The 16,563-nt window shown below is 33.5% G+C and overlaps 6 protein-coding genes and 1 pseudogene across 7 annotated transcripts; 6 read left to right on the forward strand and 1 right to left on the reverse strand.

Moving 5' to 3' along the window:
• Positions 1 to 195: 195 nt before the first annotated feature.
• Positions 196 to 1,797, forward strand: srh-258 (Serpentine Receptor, class H; the record flags this gene model as incomplete). Its single annotated transcript, NM_074429.2, has 4 exons — positions 196 to 493; positions 542 to 726; positions 1,195 to 1,425; positions 1,507 to 1,797. The coding sequence occupies 4 exons, from the start codon at positions 196 to 198 to the stop codon at positions 1,795 to 1,797; spliced, it is 1,005 nt and encodes a 334-aa protein (NP_506830.2).
• Positions 1,798 to 2,264: 467 nt separating this feature from the next.
• Positions 2,265 to 6,417, forward strand: srh-257 (Serpentine Receptor, class H; the record flags this gene model as incomplete). The annotated part of the gene is made up of 4 exons (NM_074430.2): positions 2,265 to 2,562; positions 2,606 to 2,790; positions 2,985 to 3,215; positions 6,142 to 6,417. 4 exons carry the CDS (start codon positions 2,265 to 2,267, stop codon positions 6,415 to 6,417), a joined length of 990 nt encoding a protein of 329 aa, NP_506831.2.
• A 52-nt stretch (positions 6,418 to 6,469) lies between these two features.
• srbc-63 (Serpentine Receptor, class BC (Class B-like)) lies at positions 6,470 to 7,762 on the reverse strand (the record flags this gene model as incomplete). Its single annotated transcript, NM_074431.1, has 3 exons — positions 6,470 to 6,679; positions 6,845 to 7,299; positions 7,588 to 7,762. The coding sequence occupies 3 exons, from the start codon at positions 7,760 to 7,762 to the stop codon at positions 6,470 to 6,472; spliced, it is 840 nt and encodes a 279-aa protein (NP_506832.1).
• A 1,421-nt stretch (positions 7,763 to 9,183) lies between these two features.
• srh-264 (Serpentine Receptor, class H) lies at positions 9,184 to 10,386 on the forward strand (the record flags this gene model as incomplete). The annotated part of the gene is made up of 4 exons (NM_074432.2): positions 9,184 to 9,490; positions 9,535 to 9,719; positions 9,833 to 10,063; positions 10,108 to 10,386. The coding sequence occupies 4 exons, from the start codon at positions 9,184 to 9,186 to the stop codon at positions 10,384 to 10,386; spliced, it is 1,002 nt and encodes a 333-aa protein (NP_506833.2).
• Positions 10,387 to 11,287: 901 nt separating this feature from the next.
• Positions 11,288 to 12,653, forward strand: srh-265 (Serpentine Receptor, class H; the record flags this gene model as incomplete). Its single annotated transcript, NM_074433.1, has 4 exons — positions 11,288 to 11,594; positions 11,653 to 11,837; positions 12,094 to 12,324; positions 12,372 to 12,653. The coding sequence occupies 4 exons, from the start codon at positions 11,288 to 11,290 to the stop codon at positions 12,651 to 12,653; spliced, it is 1,005 nt and encodes a 334-aa protein (NP_506834.1).
• A 505-nt stretch (positions 12,654 to 13,158) lies between these two features.
• T06E6.10 (TIL domain-containing protein) lies at positions 13,159 to 14,438 on the forward strand. Its single transcript, NM_074434.4, has 7 exons — positions 13,159 to 13,239; positions 13,290 to 13,400; positions 13,449 to 13,521; positions 13,660 to 13,844; positions 13,952 to 14,024; positions 14,069 to 14,198; positions 14,242 to 14,438. The coding sequence occupies exons 1-7, from the start codon at positions 13,191 to 13,193 to the stop codon at positions 14,368 to 14,370; spliced, it is 750 nt and encodes a 249-aa protein (NP_506835.1). The 5' UTR covers positions 13,159 to 13,190; the 3' UTR covers positions 14,371 to 14,438.
• A 418-nt stretch (positions 14,439 to 14,856) lies between these two features.
• Positions 14,857 to 16,543, forward strand: srh-263 (annotated as a pseudogene). Its single transcript has 4 exons — positions 14,857 to 15,188; positions 15,248 to 15,432; positions 15,984 to 16,214; positions 16,262 to 16,543. Coding segments are annotated over exons 1-4 (1,030 nt in total).
• The last annotated feature ends 20 nt before the right edge of the window (positions 16,544 to 16,563 follow it).

Raw genomic sequence — 16,563 nt, forward strand, 5'->3', positions numbered from 1 at the left:
TAATCCTAAGCTGACACTGCGTTTTCTGGTACCCGGAATTTTTTGTCAAACTTCTACAGAACGAGGACAGTACTTTTTTACCAGGGTCGTAAAAACTGACACCATAGGTTTTTTTAAAAATAAAAATTGCAAAAAATGCCAGTGGAACTAATTGTAAGAATCAAATATTGATCTTAATTCCATTTGCATATCTTGATGGAAGCTCCTCATATCTTTGTTCACTACGTTCATGCAATAATTTTTGTTTCGTTACCTGTTCAACTATTTTCTATCTATTGTATTCTATTTGAAACCCCAAAAACCATGAAATCAGTCAAATGGTCATTGTTAAATGCTCGAATTTGGACTGTAATACTGGACCTGTCACTTACAGTTTTAACAATCCCATTTGTAATATTTCCAGCAATAGCAGGAACTCCATTAGGAATTCTAACGACGTGGTTTGGAATTTCAACTCCATTTCAAATTTATTTCGTCATGTCAACGTTTTTCAGTAAGTTAATGCTAACAGTTATAAAAATCTGAAAAATTTAAATTTCAGTTGTAATGGTTAGTCATTTGATGATAATGGAAAACAGGTACTATCAGTTATTCGCAGAAGACACCGAATGGCGTCATTTTCGAGTACCAGTAATTTTTTTCAATTTCTTGATCACTTCAACTTATATGATACCTTTTATGTTGCGTGCACCGGATCAGGATGAAGGCATAGAAATTGTATATCAGGTATTTATTGAAGCTAATCAATTTCTAGTCTTTCAAAATTCAACTTTTTTTTTCAAAGTTGAATCAAATTTACGCTGAACTTGGGTGCGGCCTAAACAAAATATTGCCTATGTATACCACCAAAACCTTTTACAGTATTACTACTGTAGAAGGTTTTGTTAGTAAATATTCCCCGGTATTAATTTTTTATCCGTTGGTTCTCTTTGACTTTATTTGGTCTCATCTAACTCATTACCCTCTCTCTCTCTCTCCTTTCCCATCCCAAACTCGAGACGTACTCTTTCTGGGTTAGTCTCGTTTTACCGTTTTATTTAACATTCAAAATTCAATTGTACTTTGTAAATTGCATTAGTTATGTTAAATAAATCAAATCAATCAATCATAGTAGTAATATTACTCATTGTGCTCTGGCTCATCAAGCTACAAAATATTTGTTTATATTTAATTCAATTTGCAGGAATTTTTCAGAAAGTCCCATCTTTATCATCTGAAATCAAAAATATGAAATTGTTCGTTTTGGCTACTGATTATAACCTTTTTGTCGTTGAATTGGTATTCATGGGAGCCTTTCTTATTTTTGAAATGTTCTCATTAACCATGTTAAACCGATGGAACTTTAAGATGACATCCACGAAATGTAACCTTTCTCGTCAAACGATGATGATTCAGAGAAAGTTTCTAATAACAATTTATACACAGGTCGGGAATTTTAAAACAAAATTTTCAATGGTTTTTAAGAACTATGTTTGATTTTTTTTAAATAATCATCATACCTTTCAGTTTGGTGTATTTTCCATAACGTGTTTTGTTCCGTACCTATACATTGTCATATCTTGCTACTTGAATTATCACAACCAGTCAGCAAACAACTACACAATTGTCTCATTTTCATTTCATGGTATTACAAGCTCAATGATATTACTGTGGACTTATAACCCCTATACAAAAGTTGTTAACGCAATCTTTTATCGAATACTGACTTTGTTGCATTGCCAACCACACCTGGAGGTTCAATCATCAATTTCTTTCAAATCTACAATGCCCACCACTGTTTTAAATCATTGTTCTTAATTGTTCAAATAATAAACATGGATTAATTGGATTAATAATAAATTAAAGTAATAGCAAATTCCAACATGTGTGGTGAATGACAAAAAAGATTTTTATATCGAATCAAAAAAAAAAACGCAGGACGCAAAACAAAATGTTAAACAGACCCCCTCGAAGCTGAGTTTTGAAAATTGGTACTATAATATTTGGCCAATTTAACATCACAGTTAAAAACGTTTAACATGTCCCTCCCTAATGGCGCTCATATCATACCAACCGAGAAGATTCATTATGCAAAACAGTTTCAAAACACAACATTTCGTCAATTTGAAACATTTTTAAATGTTTTAGTAATCACTGAAACATCTGCCAAAAACTTTTTTTCCATTGACAGGTGAAAATTGACTAGAATTAATTTTTGACAACTTCAGGTAGGTGAAAGTCAAGCATCAGATATTGATCAGTTATTGAGCCGTTAGATTTCCGAAATGGATACTCCAGATACTTTTGTTCATTCTGTTCATGCAATAAGCATTGTCTCATTTCCTGTCCAATTATTTACGATCTATTGTATTCTGTTCGAAACTCCAAAGGCCATGAATTCGGTCAAGTGGGTCCTACTGAATGCTCGAATTTGGACTGTAATACTGGATCTGTCGCTGACAGTTTTTACTATCCCATTTGTAATATTCCCAGCACTGGCTGGAACTCCATTAGGAATTCTAACTGAATGGTTTGAAGTTCCCACTTCATTTCAAACCTATTTTGTGTTTACTAATTTCTTCAGTAGGTTAAATTTTAAGATCCTCGCAAAATTTGGGAATTTCAGTTGTAATGGTTAATCATTTTTTGGTAGTGGAAAACCGTTATTATCACTTATTCGCGAAAGAAAAGGCATGGCGTCATTTTCGCAAGCCAGTGATTGCTTTTGATTTTTTGGTCACTTCGACTTATATGATCCCCATTATGATAAATGTGCCTGATCAGATGAAAGGCAAGGAATTCATATACAAGGTAAAAATTAAATTTTAAGTAGATACATAGATTGATTTTGAAACTTTGTGAAGTCTCATCATTGGCGATATGCCGTTTAGCGATCTTTAAGCCTCCAATGATGGTTTTTCCCAAAGGCTTTTTAATAGTAAGTATTTCCCTAATTTTAGACACATATTGAAATCATCCATAGCAATCAAGTTGAAGTGTTTCAGCAAGTGCCCAGTCTATCATCTGAAATTAAGAGTATGGAGCTATATGTTCTGGCTACCGATTATAACCTGTTCTTGGCAGAATTGATTTTTATGGCGGGGTTTCTTTCTATACAAGTATTTTCATTAATCCTGCTAAATCGTTATAATATTCTGGAGACTGCAAGGAAATCAATGCTTTCTCAACAAACAATGATGCTGCAGAGAAAGTTTCTACTAGCAAATTATACACAGGTACACTTACACTTAAAACTGCGACATTTTCTGGGATAGTCTCAAAATAGATGTGTATGTGCCACTGAAATATTAACATGCATGGTCCGACAACTACCGGGTGTCGCCTAACGGCAAATACTCATTGACTCAAAATCATTGACTACCTGTTTTCATTGCCTACCCTTGCTCATTGACTACCCTTGCTCTTTGCCTACCTCTTTCTCATTGACTACCTGTGCTCATTGCCTTCCTGTTCTCATTGCTTACTTGTTGCTCGTTGACTACCTTTTCTCATTGCCTACTCTTTCTCAATGCCTACCCTTTGCTCATTGTCTACTCGTTTTCTTCATTTAGTCAAGAGGAACGTACAAGGACCGTATTCCAAGAATACATCAAAGGTTCATCTACTCAATTTGTTCATTCATTCAAAGGGTATACATATTTACAATCTTTCAATCTGTACACAACATTTCGGGCAACAATTAGTAGTAGTTGAGTCATGTTTTAATTTATATTAATTTTGATAGGACACGCAAAGGCTGGGCAACATTAATAGCAACAATAGCAACAAAAAACAACAATTAAAAGTTTGAAAAAAAAAGTGGCAAAGAACGTAAAATCAATAACAATGAAATTTGGCATAAGAAATTCATTCGGAGTCGGAGTCAATCACTCGTTTTCTGATTTTGAGCATATAGGAACATGACGCCGTAGTATCAGACATGTCAGACAAGGATGCACTGGAGTTGATGGTGGCTTTCGATCTAAAAATGAAATAACCTTCAAAACTCTCTAAACGGAGTATTTTCAAACTGGCGTATCTCAAAAAATACACATCTGGAAAACAAATGTCCAACTAACAAAATGATCAGAAATATTTTTTCTTTCTAATTCAATAGTTTTTATTTCAATACACTAACTTTTTGTAGAGTTACACGGAGTCAAAGCCATTTTAGCAAAACTCACAAAAAATTTTAAGAAGTCTTTTGTTGTACCCTTTATAACTCAACTTTCATTGAATTTCAGAAGATAAATTTTGTTGAATAGTGAGTGAAAAATATTTTTCCACATTTTACCAGTTTCAAGTTTTCGGATATTTTCATGTTCCGCCAAGTTACATACCGTTTTTCAAAAAAATCCAATTTCGCTCATAAAACTCTTCATATCCAACGTATCGACTTGAAATTTTGAAAAATGATCATTTTTTTGAGGTTTCTACAATGTCCTAAAAAAATCTTTAAAAAATGTTGGCTCATCTCCAAAATCGTCCTCCGCTCTGAAAAACGATAGTGGACCTTTGCCTTCCGAAAAATGGGCGAAAAAATGAAATTGAGCTTTTTTGGTCGAAAAAAATATTTTCAGAATGCTGATAACACGTTAAACACGAATTTCATGTTTATTTTGAGATTTTCATGTTTATTTCGGATGTTCTGAAAATGTCTGACATAGATTTTAAAAAGCATGGATTCATTTTCATTTTCAACGTGAAAGTTTTGTGCAGCTTTTAGATTTCAAAAGAATCTCAAAATTTAAAGACAAGACCTTCACGTTGAAAATGAAAATAAATCCATGCTTTTTTAAATTATGTCAGATATTTTCAGAACATCCGGATCTCAAAATAAACATGAAATTCGTGTTTAACGTGTTCTCAGCATTCTAAAAATATTTTTTTCGACCAAAAAAGCTCAATTTCATTTTTTCGCCAATTTTTCGGAAGGCAAAGGTTCACTTTCGTTTTTCAGAGCGGAGGACGATTTTGGAGATGAGCCAACCTTTTTGAAAGATTTTTTAGGACATTGTAGAAACCTCAAAAAAATGATCATTTTTCAAAATTTCAAGTCGATACGTTGGATATGAAGAGTTTTATGAGCGAAATTGGATTTTTTTGAAAAACGGTATGTAACTTGGCGGAACATGAAAATATCCGAAAACTTGAAACTGGTAAAATGTGGAAAAATATTTTTCACTCACTATTCAACAAAATTTATCTTTTGAAATTCAATGAAAGTTGAGTTATAAAGGGTACAACAAAAGACTTCTTAAAATTTTTTGTGAGTTTTGCTAAAATGGCTTTGACTCCGTGTAACTCTACAAAAAGTTAGTGTATTGAAATAAAAACTATTGAATTAGAAAGAAAAAATATTTCTGATCATTTTGTTAGTTGGACATTTGTTTTCCAGATGTGTATTTTTTGAGATACGCCAGTTTGAAAATACTCCGTTTAGAGAGTTTTGAAGGTTATTTCATTTTTAGATCGAAAGCCACCATCAACTCCAGTGCATCCTTGTCTGACATGTCTGATACTACGGCGTCATGTTCCTATATGCTCAAAAGCAGAAAACGAGTGATTGACTCCGACTCCGAATGAATTTCTTATGCCAAATTTCATTGTTATTGATTTTACGTTCTTTGCCACTTTTTTTTTCAAACTTTTAATTGTTGTTTTTTGTTGCTATTGTTGCTATTAATGTTGATGGATAATTAATGTTGCCCAGCCTTTGCGTGTCCTATCAAAATTAATATAAATTAAAACATGACTCAACTACTACTAATTGTTGCCCGAAATGTTGTGTACAGATTGAAAGATTGTAAATATGTATACCCTTTGAATGAATGAACAAATTGAGTAGATGAACCTTTGATGTATTCTTGGAATACGGTCCTTGTACGTTCCTCTTGACTAAATAAAGAAAACGAGTAGACAATGAGCAAAGGGTAGGCATTGAGAAAGAGTAGGCAATGAGAAAAGGTAGTCAACGAGCAACAAGTAAGCAATGAGAACAGGTAGTCAATGAGCAAGTGTAGGCAATGAGAACAGGTAGTCAATGATTTTGAAGTCAATGAGTATTTGCCTCGCCTAACACGTTGTTTAAACTTGTAGCATGTCCAATATTTTTGAAATTTGGCCGTTCAAACGAATAGAAAACACTCAAACTTTTTTTAGATCGTTTCATTCTTCATAACGTGTTTTATTCCCTACTTATACATAATGATATGTTGCTACTTGAATTATCATAACCAATCTGCAAACAATTTCGCCTTCATATGCTTTTCCTGTCATGGAGTATCGGGCGCATCGATTTTCCTGTGGACCTATAAACCATATCGAAAAGTTGTTAATGCTAAGCTCCGTGAGCTAATAAGTTTTATGCATTGCTCACAAAGACCTGTGGTCCAAATTCATATTTCTTCAGCTGTACGTGTTCCTTCGTTGTTTTAAAATTTTGTTCTTGAATACAAAAATAAAAATTACAAAAAAAGCCTTAAAAATTTCAATTATTTATCGTATTGACCAAATTTGTTTCCCTGAACATAATTTTTAAAACAATGAACGCTTCAATGACAAAACCAGCATTTTTGAACGCTGTTAAAACAGGACCAACTGTATCGAAATTAATATTCGGGAATTGTTTGAGCACCGTTGGTGGGAGAGCATTGAAGGTTAATATTATAATTGAATCAATCAATGCAATGAGAGTTGCCTGAAACGTACATATACATACTTCATCAAAACAAACTAATATGTTGAAAAAATACTTTCCTACATTTCAGAAAAATCCAGAAGACTGATTTGAAACCTTTCAGAAACAGAGCAATAACATTGCAATATGTTTTTAGTGGCCATCTTTCTTTAAAAAAAAACTAACTCTTGCAAAAACTGCATTCAATTGCGTTCCTTTCAAATAACACATGTAAAGGCGAATAACTATAGTTGCCGACAAGATCACAATTAGAACATATGAATAGTGTTCAAATGAGAGCCAGAAACCATAATAACACTCGTTCACAGTGCACTTAAAATTATCACATTCTAATGGAACATCTATCACATTTCTACAGTATCCAAAAAGGATGTATTGATTGAAAAGTGCACAAGCCAGCAGGAATAAAGAAACATCACTTGTTGAGATTTTGTGGCGATGAATGTGGTATGATATTGGAAAGCAGGTAGCAAAGATTCTGTCCTGGTTAATGAGGATTACAAGAATAGGCCGAATGGTGATGCATACGTTTGTTGGCCAAGTGAGGAAAAATGATAGGTTTTTGATGACCAGCTCATCGTTTATCTGCCTACAAATGTAATATCCTTGGATGGAGCATGCTAAAAAAAAATCAAAAAATATTTAAAAAAAAAACCAATTACGACTATTGAAGTTTTTACTTTTCTGGACTTATATCTTGTAAATATAAAAACAGTGCTGCCAAAGGTACAGAAGCTGTGCAAAAATAAATCTACGGACCAGACACACTCAACTCAAATTATATTTATGGAACTGAAAACAATTCGTTTTCAGCAGAGTTAAAATCTGCATCAAAATTTCCAGCCTGAGTTTTTAAGAAAACTTATCAGAAGTGAAACTGTAAGGGTTTATTACAAATTTCGACTAACCACAAAATGAGTAAACCATGTCGATTGCCAGTCTAAAGTAGATTAAGCTAAGATCCTGTTTTTTCGAGACAATTTTTGTAACGAACATCGAGTATAACAAGAATAAGTTTAAATAGCCCACAGTTTGGGTAAACAGAAAAGAAAAAGCAACGCTCGAAGTTTTGATGAAAAGCATGTTTAGTTTTGTCTAGATAAATGACTGAGTATGATTGGTGAGTGTGAATTCTGTTTAGGGGAAACATGGAGCGGAAATTATTTGGTATGTATGTAGACCGAGTAGGAAGTTTTAGATGTTAATGAAAACAAAACATTGTTTCTCAATATTGATCAGTTTTAGATATGTTGTATCTTTAGCATTCTAAATAGGAGTTGAAATATTACGTAATGGAAGATATTCATGACGAAGTTTTTTGAAATTCAGGTCATGGTTTTAGAAATTGTATGACTTCCAGGAGTTCATGATAAAGAACACAGACAGTTTTTTAGCATTCATAAGGATTGTTTAAAAAAAGGAATACGGTGTAATGAAAATGAGAAACTTAGACCAATCAGCTCTCAGCTCTACCCACATTGATTAATTTTCCAAAGATAATTGTTTTTGTAAAATCAAACGCTAATAGGGACTCACGTTGACAGTAATACAGCTCTATATTTTTCAGAAACAACACTGTTCCTATTATATTTCATAGATGCTCAGATGACTAGCTCTTTCACTGCATTACAACATTCTTGTTATTTGGATGGATTTCAAGAATATGCAGACAATGCTATGGTCACCCTGAAACTAATTATTAGAATGTCTTATGATATTTTGCCAAAAACAAATTAGTCATTTTCATGAAGATTTTTTAATACGTTTTTTTCAAAATTCAAATAATTCAGTTTTTATTTATCTATACTATTTTTTAACAGCCGTTCTAAATTTAATTTTTTTGAAATAAAATTCTTCTTTCCTTATTTACATTAAACTCCAAAGTTATGAAACTCCGAAGTGATAGGCCAAAATTAAAATTATTTTAAACGTTTTTAACTTGCAAAATATACGTCAGGCTTAAATTTAGAAGTTTACATTTTTTTGAAACAAACTTTTTTCTGGTTTTAAGAAAGTCACGCTTCGTTCCCGCTTGCTGGAGGCATGTGACCAACAAAAAAAAGAAAAGCTCCAACACAACGAAAAAGCAAATCTGATGAATTTTGTGTTATCAGCAATACCTATTAATTAAAATATCTTTCTAAATAAAACACTGAAAAATTTAAGTTATAGTTTTGACACAATGCCAAATTTTCTGAGAATTTAAGTATACTGTGTCATTTTACCACCATATGAGTGATTTCAATCAGTAGCTACTCCATCTTTAAAGGCAAACACAAAATTACATCATTTTTTGGAAATCTAAAAGAATAAGCAAATAGCTATTGCCAAAACTTTAACTGAAACTTTTCAGTGTTATATTTACAATTAGAAAGATATTTTTTTTGACTTGTGTTCATTAAATTTAGACAAACTTCCCACTGGCGCAACTCCACATTTGAACACCTTTAAAATTAAAAAAAATTCAGTAGTTGTATTAATATCTCTCCATTTCAGATTCAAAAATGATATTCATGGAAAGCCCGGATTTCTTTTTTTATACTCTACATTCTATGGGAGCTGTAGCCTGCCCACTCCAAATACTTGGCCTGTATTGTATTCTATTCAAAACTCCACAATCAATGAAATCGGTTAAATGGGTTCTTTTCAATGCTCATATTTGGTCCATTTTGTTTGATATATCAGTTACTGCACTAACCATGCCATTTCTAGTGTTCCCAGTTCTTGGGGCAGCACCATTAGGCATTTTAACAACTATGTTCGGAGTTTCAAGTGATTTTCAAATCTATTTGGAATTCACACTTTTATTCAGTAAGACATTGGTTTCGTTTTTTCTTTGATAATTTTTTTTTCAGCGGTCTTGTTCTCAGATATGTTGATTTTCGAAAATCGTTACTATCAATTATTTGCGAAAAATAAAGTTTGGCGACATTTTAGAATGCCAATGATTATTTTGAATTACGGAATCGTTGCTACATTCATGCTTCCGACGTTTTTGAATACTCCTGATCAGTTAACAGCTACTGAATTAGCTTTCAAAGTGAGCATATTTTTCAAATCTACCAATCGTATTGCTTTGGTACAGACTATAACGGGCGGTGTTAAAATTAATAGGATGTGTTTTAACAATATCTTAAAGTGTGCACTTTCCAGCAAGTTCCAAATCTACCTGTCGAACTCAGATCCATGAACCTTTCAATCTGGGCAACAGATTATCGACTCTTTCTGGGATCTTTCATCTTTATCACATCCTTCCAACTAATGGAATTTATTCCTCTGATTTTAATAACCGACTGGAATGTCCGAACATCAATCAAGAAATCAACGCAGTCACGGCAAACAATGCAGCTCCAATTAAAGTTCTTATTGGCTCTTTATGCACAGGTGAGCCAAAAAAACTCTCTTCAAACTTGAAATAATCATTTTAGAGCGGCGCATTCTTCCTGACCTGCTTCACTCCTTACGTATACATTTTGTACTCCTGCTTTACAAACTATTACAACCCCATTGCAAACAACTTTATATTCATTTTCGTAGCATCACGTGGATCAATATCGACAATAATTTTGCTATCAGCATATAAACCTTACAAAAAGGATGTGGTCAATAAATTTCAGTTACTTGGTACCTCGCTCGGTTGCTTGAAAAAGAAAAAAGTTGCGAATCAAACTGGAATTTTCATAACTAATCAGAACACATCTTTTTGATGATAAACTTATAAATACTGAGTCTGAACTTTTTTTAAAATTTTGTTTAAAATGAATTTAATAGATTTTAATTTGATCCTTTGACAAGATTTTCTTTCGTTCTGTTTTTTTTTCGCAGCATTGGAAATAGCAATGCTCTGGTTTTGAAGAAAATCTTTTTTTTTCGGAATTCGGAATACCATACATTTTCATTGGCAGCTCAAATAAAACTGGAATTTCCGTCAAATTCTGAACGATGAGTATCAATTTTTTGTGTTTATGATATTGTTCAGACATGAAAGAGTAAATTTTTAAAGTTGTCAGATATTAATTTTTGAACTCATGAAAACTGAATAAATCTCCCAATAAAAAAATGTGGTCATTTATATGCCTGAAGGTCAGTTTTTTGATTGAACTCTAATAGTAAGCTTCTGGCACCTAGAAAAATTTTGCAATAAAATTATGAAAGCGCTTAAAATTTGAAACAAACCCCCGGAGAAACATTTTCAAAAAAGTTAATTTTAAGTCAGCTATTAATTTTTAAACTTATGAAAACTGAGTGTTTGGTGTTGAAAAACTCATTTTTTTAGAATTTGAAATAAATGTTCATTGGCAGCTGAACTGGGAAATTCCGTGATGGTTTTGATACTATTTATGTATATGAAACAATTAGTTCATGAATAATTTTTTTGAAAATGTTCAGTATATTAACTAAAAATAAAGCACACACGAGCGTTATAATAAATAAGTTTTGCTAGATTTGTTAGATTCCAAAAAAGTAATGCCATATTTTGTACGAAACTGTGATTTTTGTTTCTGGGTGTTAGAAAACACCTGTCGAAACTTCAATATAAAATACTCCTTAAAAGCTCAGGTGAAACTTAAAAGTCTTATTGATCCCATTCTACTTTTTGATTCAAAAATGATGTTTATGGAAAGTCCGGATTTCTTATTTTATTCTCTACATGGAATGGGAGCTGTCACTTGCCCTCTCCAAATACTCGGTCTTTATTGCATTCTATTCAAAACACCACAAACAATGAATTCTGTCAAATGGGTACTTTTGAATTCTCATATTTGGTCCCTTATCTTCGATATAACAGTTACTGCACTAACCATCACATTTCTAGTTTTTCCAGTTCTCGGAACAGTTCCACTAGGTTTTCTAACGACATTATTCGGAGTTCCAATTGATATTCAGGCATATTTGGTGTTCACACTTCTATTCAGTATGACGCCACTCATTTTCAAACTCCACTTTTTAATCAAATTAATCTCAACTTTCAGCGGTCTTGTTCTCAGACATGCTGATCTTCGAAAATCGCTACTATCAATTATTTGCAAAAAACAAAAGTTGGCGGCACTTTCGCGTTCCATTCATTATCATTAATTATGGTGCCGTTGGAATTTTCATGCTTCCGACGTTTTTGAATACTCCTGATCAGTTACAAGCTATTGATTTAGCTTTCAAGGTGACCGTTTATTTGTAGTAGTAGCTGAACTAGGCTTTCTATATATGCTCCGACGAGGCGCTTCCGCCTGCCTTCGAGTTCCATCATCGGCTTTACGCCGTCACTAACGCCACCAGTTAGAACAAACTTAAAACTTTCTAGGTGAGAGATAGCTGACAATGTGCCGGGTAAATTTGGCATATGTTTATGTTAAGTTATCATAATTGAAATAAGTATAAACATGCATTTTAGCCAAATTATGAACAGTATATTTCAGCAAGTTCCGAACCTTCCCGTTGAACTCAGATCCATGAACTTTTTCATATGGGCAACAGATTTCAAACTTTTTCTGGGATCTTTCATCTTCATCACAGCATTTCAACTTACGGAATTTGTTCCTTTGATTTTAATAACTGATTGGAATGTGAGATCGTCAATCAAGAAATCAACGCAGTCACGGCAAACAATGCAACTTCAGTTGAAGTTCTTAATGGCTTTATATGCACAGGTGAGCCAAAAAAAAAACTCTCACCAAAGTTGAAATAATAAATTCAGAGCGGGGCATTTTTCTTGACTTGTTTTACTCCATACGTATATATGTTGTATTCTTGTTTCACAAACTACTACAATCCCATTGCCAACAATTTTATTTTCATTTTTGTGGCAGCACGTGGATCGTTCTGCACGGTAATTCTGCTCTCGGCATATAAGCCTTATAAGAAAGCAGTAGTCAATATCTTCCGGTTAATTAGCTCCTCGATCGGTTGTTTCAAAACTCAGCCAATTGTGAATCCAATAGGAATAATTATATCTAATCAAAATACTTCTTTGTTTTGATATATTGTATTCTAAAAAGCTAGCAAAAAAATGTTGCCAGTATACATTGTACCACTATAAATCACATTGAAAATCTACATGAAAACATTTTTCCGGTCCAGCCTAATTTTCAGTTTGAATTGTGGCTCATGAAACTTCTAATATGTTAATTTGTTATCAATTGATTCAATATTACACACAGACACGACAGTTGTCTTCAATAAACGTTTTAATTTTCTTCTTTTTTTTCACATAGCCCAACTGACCTTCTTGAACTTTGTTCAGCCAATTTTTTTTCATTACAAGCAGGCTTAGAGAGAGAGACAGATATTTCTTCTTCAACGAGTGATGTTTCTGACTTGTGATTTGTTACCTTCATCAGTAAACGGGCGACATAGTGTACGCCTAATCTTTTTTTTTAATATAAAAATATATATTTGAATTCATTTGTTATAAACTATTAAAAAATGTTTTATAGAATCGTTTTTAAAAAATACCATAAAATTTATAAAAACTTAATACAATTCAATTTTTTAGGTGATTCTGGTGCTACTAGCCATGATTTTGTTGATACTTCTGAGCTCTTTGATCATGGGAGCAAGTACAGGTGAGAGTTTTGAAAAATGTGCCTGCAACTGACATACAACCTTTTTTCAGGAAAAACTGGAATAACTTGCGCCAATGTTAGATGTGGAAGCCCTGGAGGCTGTGGAATGGTTGCTAGTTGCCCGGACTGTGAGCCAGGACCAGAGTGCTTGGAAAAGAATGGTAAGCGGTTCGGAGAAAAAAAACGTATTTTAAATTCAAAAATTTCAGATTGCAATACCAAAAGCTGTGCTCCAACAGAGGAATGTGTATTGGTCCAAGTAACCTGTATTATGGCGCCATGGTGGGAATTTTTTAAACGAAACTATTTTTAGTGATTTTTAAAAATGACCGGTAAGATGTCGGCTGCGAGGGATAAAATAACAAATTCTCCATTTTTTAAAACTAATTTTCAAATGATCCGAAAATCAATGAGTTTTAGCTACCCAATCGCTGAATGTCGTCCGAAAAAAACACAAATCCGCAAGCGTCGTCAAGTGGGAACAAGTTGTAAAGATGTTCGATGTGACACGCCAGCCGGATGTGCGATGGTTAGGCCAAGTGGATGTATGGATTCGCCTACAATGACCGGATGCGAGCTTAAACCGACTTGTATTCATGTAAATGGTGAGTGCTTGGAAGATTTCAGCTGCTGCACTTAATAAGTCGGTCGCAACTTCTTAGGTGCCAGCTTCTACCCTCAATGTGTCGGTGGCGTATTTCTGAATTTCCAGCTTGTACAACCACAAAATGTTCACCCGGCAAGAAGTGTGCTCTTCACACTGTTCAATGCTTTACCACACCCTGGTAGGTACTTTTTTTTAAAATTGTTTTTATTGTTCATGTTCCAGTGACCCAGTAGCAAAATGCGAGACTCCACTTAACTTTTTATCGGAGCCATTCAATCCAGGATGCGGTCCGAATGAGCATTTTGTTGGGTGCAAAAATATTTGCTCTGACACCAAGTGCAATGAAAAACGGGTACGTGGATCAATGAAAAATTCGAGAAAAACAATTTTTGCAGAAAATGTGCCCAGCGGTGTGCACTTTTCCCGGATGCGTCTGTCTGAATGGATTTTTCCGCGATAAACATGACAAATGTGTTACCCAGGAAGAGTGTGATGAGCAGAAGAGGAAAAGTATTAAATCGTAACTAGAAAGAACTTTTTTATTTCCAAATATTTTGCTGAAACTATAATAAACTGCCCAATTTTTTCTAAAGTTGCCAAATGGATTTTCAGATGTTGTTTTCTGTAAACCTTCAAGGCTCAAGTAATCATTGTGTTTGACTTTGCCAGTTTCGTTAAGAAAATGCCATAAAAGAGGACGATTTTGAACGTATAAACTCCAATGTGCTCAAATTGGCGAATTTTGAATTGAGACTTCTCAATATTTTTTAAAAATGATCTAATGGCCGAGTCTATACGTTCAAATTTCCTCCGAACCATTAGTCCTCCTATAATTCCAGGATTCCAAAAACGGTACGTGATCTTGAAACATTATGATTTCTGTTTCTCGGTGCACGGAAACATCTGTCGCAATACTTTAACCACCAAAACGAGGTACGCCTCTGAAGCTCAGGTGAAATTCAACTCAAGTTGTATGAAAATTAATCTCCTTCATATTATATTGAAAAATTATGTTTATGGAAAGCCCGGACTTTCTTTTCTATACTCTACACAGTATGGGCGCTTTTACGTGACCTCTTCAAGTATTTGGACTTTATTGTATTCTATTCAAAACTCCACAAGCAATGAAATCGGTAAAATGGGTTCTATTCAATGCTCATATTTGGTCTATCCTATTTGATATATCACTTACTGCATTAACCATTCCATTTCTAGTGTTCCCAGTTCTCGGAGCAGTCCCTTTAGGCTTTTTAACGACATTATTCGGAGTTCCAATTGGCATTCAGGCGTATTTGGTGTTTACACTTTTATTCGGTATGACATTAATTATGTTTAATTCAATGTTAGTGTTCAAAAATGTACAGTTTTGAAAGTTGAAAATATGTTTTTGTCTATTTTCAGCTGTGTTGTACTCCGATCTGTTGATCTTCGAAAACCGTTATTACCAGTTTTTTGGCAAAAATAAGGCTTGGCGTCACTTTCGAATACCGATGATGATTTTCAATTACACCTTCGTTGGAACGTTTATGCTACCCACGTTTTTGAATACTCCTGATCAGTTACAAGCAATTGACTTAGCATTCAAGGTTATTGTTTTTATTTTAAAATATGTCTTAAAGGTGGAGTAGCGTCAGTGGGGATTTTGTCTAAATGCACTTATAATGATCCAAAACAATTGACTATCATAATAAAAAACTGAAAAAATTTTAGATTTTCCATAATTTCCGGTTAAAGTTTTGGCAAATTGACAAAATTTTGGAAAATACGAGTTTTTGAGGAAATTTTAAGAAATGCCGCATGTTTCGACAACTACAATGTTTTAATACAAATAATTTAAACAAAATAAAAACATAAAAACTGTCGAAAATTTTTTTTTGGTCAACTTCCAAAATTATGAGTGGCAAAAACTGAGTAATTGCCACTTTTTGACAGTAAATAAAAAATTTTCAAAATTTTTTGAAAAGTTTTATCATGATATTTGGTCATTTTGGGACCAATGAAGTGGGTTTTAACAATTTCCCCACTGGCGCTACTCAACCTTTAACAAACTATTGCAACTTTACCCGTAAAGATTTTTTACCACTAAATTTTAGTACAAAAGTGGCAGACACAAAACTGTAAGTAGTCTGAATTTCAGAAAGTTCCAAATCTTCCAGTCAAAATTCGTTCCATGGATTTTTTCATCTGGGCGACAGATTATCCATTATTTCTGGGATCTTTTGTTTTTATCACCGTTTTAGGACTTGCTGAACTTATTCCCATGATTATGATAACTGATTGGAATGTGAGAACATCAATGAAGAAATCTACACAGTCACGGCAAACAATGCAGCTTCAGTTGAAATTTTTATTGGCTCTTTATGCACAGGTATTCTTATCCTAGTATGGATGAACATATTGTTTAAAAATGTTTAGAGCGGCGCATTTTTCCTGACTTGTCTCATTCCCTACGTATACATACTGTATTCTTGCTTTACAAGTTATTACAACCCCATTGCAAACAACTTCATATTCATTTTTGTGGCATCGCGTGGATGTGTTTGCACAATAATTCTGCTCTCTGCAAATAAACCTTATAGGAAAGCTGTGGTGGATATCTTCGTGATAGGTGACACCTCAATCGGTTGTTTCAAAACGCAGCCAGTTGCAAATCGAATCGGAATTATTGTCTCTAATCAGAATACGTCTCTTTTTTAGTGTAGTAATGAATGCTGAAA

This window comes from Caenorhabditis elegans, chromosome V, assembly GCF_000002985.6.
Source record: "Caenorhabditis elegans chromosome V".
Lineage (NCBI taxonomy): Eukaryota > Metazoa > Nematoda > Chromadorea > Rhabditida > Rhabditidae > Caenorhabditis > Caenorhabditis elegans.